The sequence below is a fragment of the Primulina huaijiensis genome, chromosome 8, assembly GCF_012295235.1.
Source record: "Primulina huaijiensis isolate GDHJ02 chromosome 8, ASM1229523v2, whole genome shotgun sequence".
Lineage (NCBI taxonomy): Eukaryota > Viridiplantae > Streptophyta > Magnoliopsida > Lamiales > Gesneriaceae > Primulina > Primulina huaijiensis.
This window is the reverse complement of record NC_133313.1, coordinates 16836053-16849431: the sequence shown is the minus strand read 5'-3', so window position 1 is coordinate 16849431 and position 13379 is coordinate 16836053. Positions and strand designations below refer to the sequence as shown.

The 13379-nt window shown below is 34.2% G+C and overlaps 1 protein-coding gene across 3 annotated transcripts; it reads left to right on the top strand.

Moving 5' to 3' along the window:
* The first annotated feature begins 1758 nt into the window (after nucleotides 1-1758).
* Nucleotides 1759-12002, top strand: LOC140982540 (uncharacterized protein At4g10930). 3 transcript variants are annotated; one of them, XM_073449089.1, is made up of 15 exons: nucleotides 1759-2111; nucleotides 2483-2568; nucleotides 3248-3338; nucleotides 3501-3550; nucleotides 4413-4482; nucleotides 4890-4999; nucleotides 5741-5806; nucleotides 6141-6649; nucleotides 6735-6818; nucleotides 6953-7067; nucleotides 8201-9374; nucleotides 9459-9533; nucleotides 9839-10984; nucleotides 11063-11277; nucleotides 11814-12002. In XM_073449089.1, exons 1-14 carry the CDS (start codon nucleotides 2043-2045, stop codon nucleotides 11270-11272), a joined length of 3855 nt encoding a protein of 1284 aa, XP_073305190.1. In that variant the 5' UTR covers nucleotides 1759-2042; the 3' UTR covers nucleotides 11273-11277; nucleotides 11814-12002. The 3 variants fall into 3 exon arrangements, with proteins under 3 accessions (XP_073305190.1, XP_073305191.1, XP_073305189.1); XM_073449090.1 differs by lacking the exon at nucleotides 11814-12002 and having other exon boundaries at nucleotides 1759-1952; nucleotides 2035-2111; nucleotides 11063-11436; XM_073449088.1 differs by lacking the exon at nucleotides 11814-12002 and having other exon boundaries at nucleotides 11063-11436.
* Nucleotides 12003-13379: the final 1377 nt, after the last annotated feature.

The following is a 13379-nucleotide window of genomic DNA, read 5'->3' as shown; positions in this document are numbered from 1 at the left end:
TTCCGTTGCGTTTCCGGTCACCGTAACCGATCCCCTTTCAGTTGGTGCAAAGTAATTCGATTCTTCCTTGACCTTGTTCCCGTTGGGTATGCTTCTCCACTAGTATAAAAGTCTGGTTGGGATTCTCTCATATTTATATTCTGAGATCCCACACTTTCTCTTAATGGTTCCTGTGAAAATGACCAGGTTATTGTAGGTTGTTCACCCCTAGTCGTGTTCATTTTCAAATCTACAACTTTGAGATTTGCAAAAGATTCTGCAAGTTCTTGTAGATCCTCTAGACCAATCATTTGCCATTAAATTAATTTCTTTTCTGAGACTGTTTTGATTAGATTGATCATATTTTCTTCTTCAGTTAAAGGTTTTGGCATAACCTTGGCCTTCCCTCTTTGATGTAATAAGGGTTCAGTTTCAAAATATGGTGGTAACCTTCCTTCTGAAGTCTTCTTACTAGAATTTTGTTGTTGTTCTAGTTTCTGAATTCTTATTTGAATATCCTTTAATATTCCAAGAATTTCTTCCTGGTTTTCAAGAATTTTCTCCACATTCCGTGGTACATAATATAGCATATTGCCATAATTTTGTATTGACTTTTGAATTTCTCTAAGATCTCCTTAGAGTTTAGAGGAATTCGATACTATTTCTAGGAACATGTTATTTTGAATCATAAATTTACCTTAGAACTCTGATAAGTTCCTTCTTGATATCTAACTTTGGTTAGATCTTCCTGTTGCCAGTATTCCAAATTTTTGGAATGATTTCTGTAAATAATTAATCTCGAACCTGGGTTCGGATTTATGTAATTTGAGAAAATTCCCCTCCTCAAACATTTAATTACGCTGTAATAATAAATTTATATGTTTGAAATAATTTTACCTAAGCTCTGATACCATTTATCTCAAGAAAATCGATCATTATAATATATAAGGGTATTTTTGTTAATTTTAAACTTATTAGGGAGTTTGGACAAAGTTTTTGAGGTGTAGGGAGTTAGGAAAAGTTAAGTTTGGATTTGGAGATTTAAAACTAATTTTCCTTTATAAAAATCTAATATTTTATTTGGGTTTAAATTTTGTTAAAACGATATAATATATTGGTTCGAATTTTTATGAGAAACGAACCAAATCATAGTTGAATACTTATAACTCTAATTTGAGTAGATCTCTTGTGAGACGGTCTCACAAATCTTTATCTGTGAGACGGGTCAACCATACCGATATTCACAATAAAAAGTAAGCAAAAACTTGTGTGAGACGGTCTCACGGGTCTATTTTGTGAAACGGATATCTTATTTGGGTCATCCATGAAAAAGTATTACTTCTTTATGCTAAGAGTTTTACTTTTAGAGTAGGTCTCTTGTGAGATGGTCTCACAAATCTTTATCTATGAAACGGGTCAACCCTACCGATATTCACAATAAAAAGTAATACTTTTAACATAAAAAGTAATACTTTTTTTATGAATGACCCAAATAAGAGATCTGTCTCACAAAATACGACTTGTGAGATCGTCTCACACAAGTTTTTGACCTTTAATTTACTGTAATTAAGTCATACGATAATTTAGAGAAACAATGAAAAATTGAAAGGAAAATATATAAAAAAAATTAACACAAAAATTCTTGTCAGACGATCTAGATCAATTTTGTGATACAAATTTTTTATTTAAACAACAAAAAAAAATATTATTTCCATGAGACTTTCTCACAACACTCGCTTTTATAATTTCCACCCACAGCTTGCTCAATTCCAATTTTTTTTTTTTTTTTTTGCCTTTTTCTTTTTGTGTTCAAAGAAATTCCAACCTATCCATTTAATTCCTGTAGAAAATAAACGACAATTTTCTTTATGAAAGTCTTCATAGAAACTCAAAATCAGTGAATAATGATCGAAAATAAAAAGAGAAATTTCCCAATTTTCTAATCATCTAGTTCAAACACATTTAAACCCTAGGTGTTCATTCGTGATTCTAAATGTTCAGATAATTTTTCTGCAGATTTTGATTTTACTTTTGATGACCTACAATTTTTCGTAGCTGGAGAAATGGATGTGGATTTGGTTACGGAGGAAATGTGGGAGGGTGATAATTGTATTCTTGATGAGAACAATGAGGTAAATAGTTACAATCTTTTTATTTTTTTTGTGGTTGGATATTAGTTTCAATCTTTATGATGTATATTATGAAACTTAGGTTATGAAAATTGATATTAAAAATAATAGATCACTTTGTTAGTTTCTACAGTGGTGAAATTTACATTTCCGTTGTAGTTAAGCTATTATTTTTGAGTTTGTAGAATTCTGAAGAACGAGAAGGATTTATTTCAGGTGAAAAAGAAACACGTTTAGCACTTGTAGTGATGCATTTTGGATGGTTTAGTTTTTGGGAGTTGAATATTTATTCTTGCTTTCATTGGTTGAGAAAATTGTTCTGTGCAATGGTTGGACATTTACCAGTTAGCTTAGTTTAAATTTATGACCCGCAGGATATTTTGAATTTTGATGGTGAAAGATGTGGGATATGCATGGATGTTATCATTGACCGAGGTGTGCTTGATTGCTGCCAACATTGGTATGTATATGCTGAAAATCTTACTCTTGGCACCACTTTTAACAATTTAGAAGCTTTCTGCAGTGTTATATCAAGTGCTAATGATGAATCCAGTGTGCCTCTTTTACAACAATTTGGCACCAAATCTAGCTTGATTTATTTCAACTTTCTAATTATTTCATTCAATGTCTTGATGAAACATCATAACCCATGCTTTTTCTGCTCGGTTGCTTGTTAAACTATTGACTATGTGGTGTCCTGTTTGGAGTTTTTGTTGAGCTGGATTGAAATCTCGCCATAACATCAACATTCTATGAAAATGTCTACATTTCAAATTAAGATGGTACTTGATTTTGCATTTACGTTTGTTTCACCTGCATTTTGTGCGAGCAAAGTTGTTTGTCAGATAAATGGGCATCTTATATTATTATGGTTTTTTGTTAATTCAATTGAATCTTGTGTTTTACTTCTCCAAGGTTATGTAGAAATTTTGCGTGATAGATTTCCACTGATAGATGTGACCTGATATTTTCTGTTGGTATATCATCTTGCCAGAATATCCCAATTTCTGGACATTGAAGTGAAGTGATAAATTGAAATACTTACTGTACTTGAATGCAGCCTTGTTGACTGCCACAAGTGAAGAACTTGTTTGGATACAAGTTTTGGCTTATGACCTGGACTCTTATTTTAATTTCAGGTTCTGTTTTGCCTGCATTGACAACTGGGCTACCATCACTAGCCTTTGTCCACTTTGTCAGAATGAGTTTCAGCTGATAACTTGTGTGCCTGTGAGTGAGGAGTTTCTGAAGTTGTGATTTCATTTTTTGGGGCTTGTCTTGATGATGGTTCTTTGAATAATCTCAAACCAAATATTTGATCCGTTTAAAGGTTTTTATATTTTGAAATTTTCTGAGAATATTTGTTACTCGTTCTTACAAATAATTTTGCAGGTATATGATACAGTTGGTGGCTATAAAACTGACGAGGACACAATACACAGGTTTAATTTAATTTTATTAGTTCTCTTTTGCTTTTGTTCTCTTAGATAATGAACTTTGCATGTAATTTTGTGACTGATGAACACATCTGTTGGCATAAATTGAAAATTCTTTCTGTTTTGAGGAAGTAGGAAGGAGAACATGATCTTGTTCTATTTAGAATCAATTCAATATTTTAGCTGAACAAACTTGGAGGAATGACAAGTGCCAGTTGCCTCCCTTTTAAGTCCTTACCCTAAAATAACTCAACTGTTTGAGGGGAAAAAGTAGAACATTGATGTTTATTAATCCTTGATACATCATCCATTTTTCTATATTTTGCTTTTTGATTCTGATACTTCAAAGAACGTAAGTTCTATTCTTTCTTTTTTTTCCTTCTTTTTTTTTTCTGATTCCACTCCATCTGTAAATTCTATTCACAGTTCCTTTATCAAGCATGGTTAACTTTGGTGCATATTTAAACTAGTGTAGAATTCATTTATATCGACCAAAGCACAAGCTAGTTTAATCATTGGTGCATGTTTAAACTAGAGTAGAATTTAAATTATGTTGACTGAAGGCAATGCATTATCATTCGAGTGGGATCATCAGGTATTCCGAGTTCCGACAAAATGTTGCTCTGGATAAAGACATTAGTACAAGTTAAATTTGGCTTGACATTGACCAAAACAGCCATGTTCTCGGTAGCTAGATCATTCTCCTTAAAAAAAAAAACCAGTTCAAAGTATTGGTTTTGGACGAACAAGTGTAGTTTGATGAATGTTTGTTTTGATAAGTTGACAAAATCCTAGTATAGTTTGAATTTTAAAAAATCATACCTGAAAAGTTTTACTGGAAGTTTCTAACTTTCTATTTTTGTTGCAGAGATGATGACTGGTTAATTGAAGGGAAAAATAACACCCTTTCTTTTCCCTCATACTATATTGATGAGAATGTAAGTTAATGTTATGTGCATTGATGCTGGAAAATTTTGCAATATGTCCACATTTATTACTTCATGTTTGTTTAATGCTTCTGAGAATCACAGATGTTCCATGTTTAAATTATCGAACAGTTATAGCTTAAGTTTACATGTGCGAGCCATGTTTTTTGCTTTTTGTCAATTTTGTTATGCACTACATTTCTTTATCAACCATGGGGTCTAATATCCTAAAAAGTAACATGATGTCTTAAGCGGTCGCTGAGCAAAGGTCCTCATTAATTTCCACGTGGGTTGGGCATGACATCCATGTCTTTCTTGGCCATACCATTACACAGTTTTCTGTACATTTAACATTTAATGTTCAAGCAAGTATTACTGTATTAGCAATTGCAAAATAATGGTTTATGTGCCTCTTATAGGCAGTTGTCTGTTTGGATGAAAATGGCTGCAAAATTCGAAGTGGATTAGTTGCAGTTGAAGAAGATTTGGATGTTGATACATCCATTGCTTGTGATTCATGTGATAAATGGTGTGAACTAAACTTTCCTATCATATATTTAGTTTTATTGTCCAATTCTTTGTCTATTGTTTCTTCTATAGTTGATGTACTTATTAAATTTTCTCCATGTTATCGGTCTTTATGTTTGACTTAACGTCCAGTAACATTGTTGGCGTAAACTAGAATATGATGCTTAATGCTTTATTTATTTGTTCAAAATAAAGAGCATACTTCGGGGTGTGAAATTCATTTCAGAATTTTAATATGAATTTTAAGAGGAGCTAACTTCTGAGGGCCCTGTCTCCTTTTTTCCTGCTCGTCTTTATCCTTGCTCTTTACGTAAAGATCAGATATATTATTGGCACCTTTTCAGATTTTTAAAGGTAGGGCATTTGATAGTTATAAAAGTTTCAAGTCTTTCAGAAATTGTTCGACTTTCTCCTGCTGCTTCTGCCATACACACAAAGGGACATGCTGTTTCATTGGTGTCTTAGTTAATTAACTAAATACAAACAGCTTTGATTGTTAGTCCAGGCTTCAAACGAAATATGGATTTCGAACTCAAGAAAGATGTAGTAGGGAATTTTATGTTGCCTGTAGCAGAAGTTCAGAATTACACACACTTAATTTATATTGTGAGCAAATTTTGAATTGGTAGTATGGCATTGTGAGGACTTCACTTCACCATCGTACAATCTTACCCTCTAAATACTAGGTTGTTAAGTAATTCCGAAGTATTCTTCTAATTGTTTGTGTAATGAAAACAATCAGGTATCATGCTTTTTGTGTGGGATTTGATCCTGAAGGCACTAGTGACAGCTCATGGCTGTGCCCCAGGTAATTAGTTGTTCATTAAGCATCCGTCTACTGGTTATTCCATACAACAAAAGTATCTCACGGTCTGTTGTTCCTTATGTATTATCTAGTACTATTTTATGTATGCATTATCATAATACGTCACTTTAAGTTACAGTTGTGTGGGGACTTGGTACCTAGCCTTGAAGTTTTGTAGCTTTGGTAAATCAAGATTTTCTGAACCTTATAAAGAAGAAAAACGATTTCAAATTACACTTCTAAATGACTGATATGAATTAAAGCAGTTATCTGCCATAAAATTTTTTCCTAAGTTGCTTGTTCTTCGATTTTTTAATATTTTATTTCTGTTATGTAGATGTTTTGTTGATAATGTCTCTCAAAATCCACACGAGGTCTTAACATCAAAGCAAAGTAACCAGCTTGGTTCAGGACTTTCTAGCGGTTATTGTCTAGCAAAATCTTCTTTCTCTGAAAGGGTATCAATATCCGTAGCTGATGATGGAGAGACAGCTATAGTCATTTCATTACTTGAAGGGAACCAAAGGACTGAAGAATCAAGAGAATCAGTATTGGGATGTGGCGAGGACGTGAAAAACACATTGTCCACGTCTAATTCTAACGTTCTGAATTCAAAGGAAACTTTATTCTATCGGAATGGTGCTAAATTAAACTTGGGTCAACCAGAAATGGAATTTACTTTATTGGAAGATGGTAGTTACAGTCCATCTCATTCATTATCCTCTCCTAAGTTAAAAATGAGTACTGGTGATGCAGACAATATATCACCAGAACATTCAAACAACAGAATACGCGACTTAGGCTTCAATCATAATATTGGTTCATCGGGACTCACGGTTATGACTGGTAAATGAGATTCTTGAGATATCGAGTATTTTATCTTGTATATGGATGTTAGTATTATATTCTCTTTTATATATGCTATTGCCAGACTTGAAGGTCGAGGACGAAGCTGAAGATCAAGTTCCAGAAGATGCGGAACCAAATAAAAATTTAGAAGAATATCTTTTACCAGGTATAAACTAGAGTGAGTGTATAAATCACTCTCTTAGTATTAGGTTTTGACTGCCTGTAATTGTATTCTGATTTTATTTGTAATAAATCAAGTTCATCTCATTGTTCCTCGTCTTCTCTCTGGAATGGTTTCAGCTGACAAAAAGGCATCCAATAAAATGGAGGTACTATCAGTTAACAGTACGACGCCTGACGAAAAAGAAACCATCATCAAAGTTACTGGTGCTAAAAGGAAGCTTGGAGATAGAAGGTTGGCATCCATTCAGCTTTGCATCAAAATTGATACTCCAAGATTTGCTGTTGGACTATGTAAATGCAGAATGCTTAACATGTTTCAGTCTTGAAGCTTGCAATAGTTGTTTTCTGAAAGATTCTTTGAATGGCTGAAATACCTGTGGCAGGTGTAGAGGTGCTCTTGTTTTTTATTTGATTTTAAAATTTTGATTAGGTTGTGTTTAGACCAAAGGATTCGATTTGAATGGAATTATTTGATTTAAGGAAAGGATTTGAAACTTGAATTTTTAAGTGATAGTATCTGGTGCATTTGAAATTCATTATGGTTGGTTTCAGAAAAGTTTAAATTTGGAGGGGGTGAACTTGAAATTCTCATTATGAAAAACTGTCCAAACTAGTAGAACGGCTTTAGAGAAAGATCTGAAATCGTTGAGTTTAAATGATTCAATCCAAACACAACCTTTGAATTTTTGTATGCGAAGGTTTGCAAATAATTGACGCACAATCTTCTATTTTCAAACTGTATTTGCTTTTCCTTGTAATCCATGGTAGGCCACAGGAATTGCCCTCGTTTTGCTAGCTTGTTTAGATGGAATGAACACTCTGCATGTGGTAGAACTCCAACATGTACGAGCTACATGAGAATTTAGCAGAATGCATGTCTTGTTTCTAATATATTTTTCCTTTTCGATGCTAAAAGAAGTCAATGTTCTGAAATTACGTGTATTTTGCCAAATATATGATGAAAGTTCGTCTCATAATAAGCATGCTTACCTCCACATTGGCATCTTAACATTACGTTGGACAATATTATATTTCATCGTAGCATCTTATTGAGTGACAGTAATGTTAGAAGGTGTATTGCAAATCGTTATTTTTCTTGTGCTAGATTAGACCATTTTTATAATGTATGTGTCTGATGTACACGCACACACTCATACATAATTGTAACATGTTTGCTCATGAAGTAATTGTTTATTATTCCTCTACAACAAATATCCGTTAGTCTTGTTTCCCTAGATCAAATTGTTTTCTCGTGGACACCTAAATATTCCTGAAACAATAAATCTTTTATGAGTTTAGCTTTGCCTTTTATCTGTTTTTTCTTCCACTAATCTTGTCTCATTAACTTTATTGTGGTTCTCTTAGAAATGATGGTAATGCAAGAGAAGCTAGTGCTGATGGAAAATTTACTCCTAAGAAAATCAGGCCTGATAGGAACAATCAACTGATTTGTATGAAGGATCAAACAGCCGAACCTGCTCAAGTTGATATATCAGCTATAGTTCAGGGAACAGATCATAGATCTCATAATCAGCATGAACATAAACTTTGTTCCAATGAAACCTCTAAAGAAAGAGAAAGTGCTGTTAGGTTGAGGCTCAAAAAGATTATGAGGAGAACTGGTGATGGTAAAGATTCGTCAGCTTTAGTTCAAGAGCTTAGAAGAAAAATCAGAGAAGCTGTTCGTGATAAATCCTCTAAAGACCCTGGTAAAACTCTTTTTGATCCAAAACTTCTGGAAGCTTTCCGAGCTGCTTTGGCAGGATCAGGGACTGAAAACATGAAGCCATCTCTGGATATGAAGGCAAAAAGGTCATTATTGCAGAAGGGAAAAGTGCGTGAAAGCCTGACAAAAAAAATTTATGGGAGTGGAGGAAAACGGAGAAGAGCATGGACTCGGGAATGTGAAATTGAGTTTTGGAAACATCGCTGCATAAAAACAACCAGGACTGAAAAAATTCAGGCTTTGAATTCGGTTCTTGACCAGCTAAGAGATGATTCTGGTTACTCTGATAAAACAACTGGGAAGGAAGAGGCGGCAAAAGTTTCCATACTTTCAAGGTTGTATTTAGCTGACACGTCTGTGTTTCCAAGGAAGAATGACATCCAGCCTGTTTCTGCCCTTAAAGATGTTGCAACCCTCGAACAGAAGAGAGAAGTTGGTCTGACAGAAAAAGCATCAAAATCATCGACTGTAGACCACTCTGATAAAATTTTATCGAAGAACTCGTCATGGCCCGTGGTTTCTCATCATTTAGATGTTAAAGGGACTGATAAGAGTGTCAAGGGTTTGAAGGCTGAAACAGCTTCCAGTGAAGTGCATCAGAAAAGATTACCCAAAGGATCTTCTACTCCTGCATCATGTGGAATGAAGGCATCTTCTGAGAAGGATACAGTGAATAAATTGGATGTTACAAAAGGTGATAAAAGGAAATGGGCCTTGGAAGTTCTGGCAAGGAAAACGGCATCCTCAAACAAGAATGTCGCACGAGAGAAAGACGGGGACAGTGCCATTCTTAAAGGGAACTATTCATTATTGGTACAATATCTCTTTACGTCTCGTCATTTTTTCAGTGTAATTCAATGATTTAGTCATGTTTCTTTGTTTTGGCCATTCGAGCAGGCTCAGCTACCGAAAGAAATGCAACCGGTTTTGGCACCTTGTCGTCACAATAAAATCTCAGTACCAGTTAGGCAGGTACTATATATGTGCCTCTTTTTCCATCTCTTCCTTGTTAATCATTTTGTTTATCAGTACCTTACTACTTATACAGAGGTTAGCACAAAAAAGAAGAGATACAATGATAGTGGGCTAATGTGCAGGATGAAATAAGCTACCTTTTCAATAGTCAGAGAGAATTTTTTCCCGGTGTTAATTATCATTTCTGTTAGTGTTAGTTCCAGGCTCATTCTTTATCTTGAAACTGAAGCTCTTGACTGTCGCATTAGATAAATTTATCCAAAGGATAAAAGGATGAAAATATTTAAAAATTTATTGCACAGGCTCAACTTTATCGCTTAGCCGAGCACTTTTTGAAGAAAGTAAATCCATCATCTGTTGTCAGAACAGCTGAAACAGAGTTGGCTGTTGCGGATGCTGTAAATATCGAAAAGGAAGTAGCTGACAAATCAAATAGCAAATTAGTGTATGTGAATCTGTGTTCGCAGGAGGTATTGCGAAGATCAGACAGCATGAATTCTGATAAAATTAAAGACTCCAATCTTTGCTCTACTTCAGAGGCCCTCTCTGACGAAGCAGCTGATGAAACTAACTGTATCCTTTCGGATTTAGTAGTTGAGGACGCACTTAGAAGTGCAGGTCTCATGTCTGACTCCCCACCAAATAGTCCCACTGGCTCTGTTGATGATATAAAAAAGGGAGCTGGCTCGGAAAAAAGTGAAGATGAAGGACCTGATGATGTATTTGAAGTTGATTCTCATCCAGAACTTGATATCTACGGAGATTTTGAGTATAATTTGGAGGATGATGACTTCATTGGTGCTGGCGGCCCAAAGATTTCCGAGCTACAGCCTGAACCAAAAATTAAAATGGTCTTCTCCTCCCTTAACCTTGGGAAAACAAATGGGACGCTGGGTATCCAGGTTCATGAGGGGATAGCAGATTTTGGAGCTTTAAAGGGCTCGTCCTATCTGCTCGAATCTCAGAATAAACCTAGTGGTGGAAGCTCTGTTGCTAATGTTGGATCAGAAGATTACCCTGTTACAAATTCTTTGGTTGATGGGAACAAAGAGCCTTCCCTTGCAGACTGTGAAGAACTCTATGGACCTGACAAAGAACCACTTATAGTAAAATATTCCTACTCTCTATCAACAACGCCTGTTGAGCAGATAGTCAAGAAGACATTACTTGGAGACAGCTCAGACGCTGAAAAGGATTCTGGAAAAGCAATTGAGAATCATGTGGGAAATTCAAATGTGGTTGCTAATTCAGACGCAGAAAAGGATTCTGGAAAAGCAATTGAGAATCATGTGGGAAATTCAAATGTGGTTGCTAATTCAAACTCCTCTCCTATGTTAGAAGAGTCATCTTCCTGTTCGCAGAAAAGGGAGAATGTGTCAAAGAAGGAGAAGAAATCTTACGTTGACAACAAGAAGGAATCAAAAAGCAGCAATTCCGTCATGCACAAGGTAAAATACTATTTTCGTACATATTAAAAGCGAGTTTTTTGGTTGCAACACACGAAATTGATCGTGTCTTCTGTGAAGGTTGAAGCCTATATCAAAGAGCACGTTAGACCGTTGTGCAAGAGTGGTGTGATCACAGTAGAACAATACCGGTGGGCAGTGCAGAAAACTACAGAGAAAGTTATGAAATACCACTCGAAAGAGAAGAATGCAAATTTCCTCATAAAAGAAGGCGAAAAGGTAAAGAAACTTGCGGGGCAGTATGTGGAAGCCTCCCAGAAGGCAAAATAAAGCAGGCAAGAATCTATTGTTTTGTTGTCGAAGTTGGCCTATCATACATGTTTTACCCTCGCTTGCAATTTGCAAGGTCTTTTGTGATCATATGTACATTCAAGTAAATAACTAAAATTGTGAAATATGAATTCAAATCAAAACTGTAGCCAACTTTCCATGAATGTTCTCTGGCTCTAAAGTATTTGGTGTAGTTACTCTGGTCTCGGTGGCTGCAAACATGGTAGTTTCGTAAAGTTTTAAAAATCATAGTTTTATATACAAATTGTAAGATTTTCATTCATTCTTTGAAATACATCGTCACTAATTTTGCTAAATCCATATTTTGTAAGCATGGATTCGAATCAATTAGGCGTAAATACATCCAAATAGTATGTGGCATATGTCTAGAGATGAGTTGGATTGCAATTTTTGGTTCTGCCAAAATGAATCCGCCTAATGGCCCACCAAATTTTACTCAAAATTGGCTAGGTTCTTCTGAGTGTGTTGGGTCGACAATTTTTCGGCTGACCTTGTCCTACCCGCTAATTCGTTGTGACAGGCCTACTTATGTCCCCGTCAGGTTTCCCCTATTGGATGTCCAACTCGACCATTAGCATCTCGCAAAGCTCAGCACTTCAACAATGTACTGAAATTGAGGAATCTCACTAATTTCTTGAGAGTTTGTGACTTCATAATGATAATACAAAACTTTCATTCTTGTGAGATTTAATTTTAGAATTGTGAATTTTATTAATATATATAATTATATTATTAAACATTAGTTCTTTGCACTAATCAAATTTAATGTCATGGTCCATTTTCTAATTCAGTATAAAAAAACTTTAATAATTCATTTAATATCATAAAATCTTGAAAATCTTGAAGCTTGACTTCCAAGCTACCACGCATTTCGTGTTTTTAGAAATTTGATTACAATATTTTGACACCATTAAGTATAATTATAAAATATAATTATATGTAGTTTTAAATTTCAATATGATCTCTAAGTTTTTTAAAATTTGCTTAATACAAAATAGATGAATTTAAATATATTGTTAGGATCTAAGATAACAGTTTAAAAGAGATGAATGAACTGTTATAAAATTATAACAAATAATGAGAAACTCATGCTTTGTTAACGGCTCAAATTTCTAAACAATTATAAAATTATAACAAATAATGGGAAACTCGTGCTTTGTTAACAGCTCAAATTAATATTCCAATAAAGCTGAATACTTAAGCTGCTAAAATATTTAATTGCGAAACAACTGAAGTTACTAAGTGAATATGATATATGCTAGTGCAACATATCAATTCAAGTTATAAAGTCAACAACACATATGATAACATATAAGATAAATAAAAAGACTTAAAGTAAATGATGATAAAAATTTGTTTATGAAAGTTTGGAGACTAAGTTTCTAAGTCTCCACTTCTTCTGTTTCCAGAAAGATTCACTTGAATATTTGATCGGTACAACTTTTTGTACAAACTCACTCCGACTATGGACTTATATTTGCCTATTCAAAATTTCAAGCATACTCTTTTCTTAACTCGATCTGTTTCATTCTCATTTTGTAGGTGTTGGTCCTCAACGTTAATACATATATATTGTACTCACATATATATTGGGTAACCGAAAATTAAGCAAAGAATGTCACGTGTCCTTGTCGTGTTTCCAAATATATTATCACTTAATTCAAATTCCTTGGAGAGTAGCTTAAAGAGGTAACCAACATATCTTTATTTTGTGTTTGCTAACAACTCTTGAAATATACTTGGAGATAGTTTGTTGTCTTCATAGAATGTTGTCAAATCAGTCTAAAAACTGATATATTCTGCTCACAGAATAAATGACGATGACTTAATTTCACTCGAGCTCTTGCAAAATGCTTATCAGTTCGGTTGAGTTGAACGACTTGATTTGTCTATAAAAATTTGCCCCTCTCATCTTGTGTCAGTGAAGTTGATCAACATTGACTGTCAGTTCATTTCATTGATTCATGTATTTAGTAATTTAACTTAAATCAGTATTAATTTAATTTCTGATCACCAAAGCTTATATTCAAATTTTATCATTAATATATAAGCATTTTCATGCTGATAAATATATGTAAGTTGGATA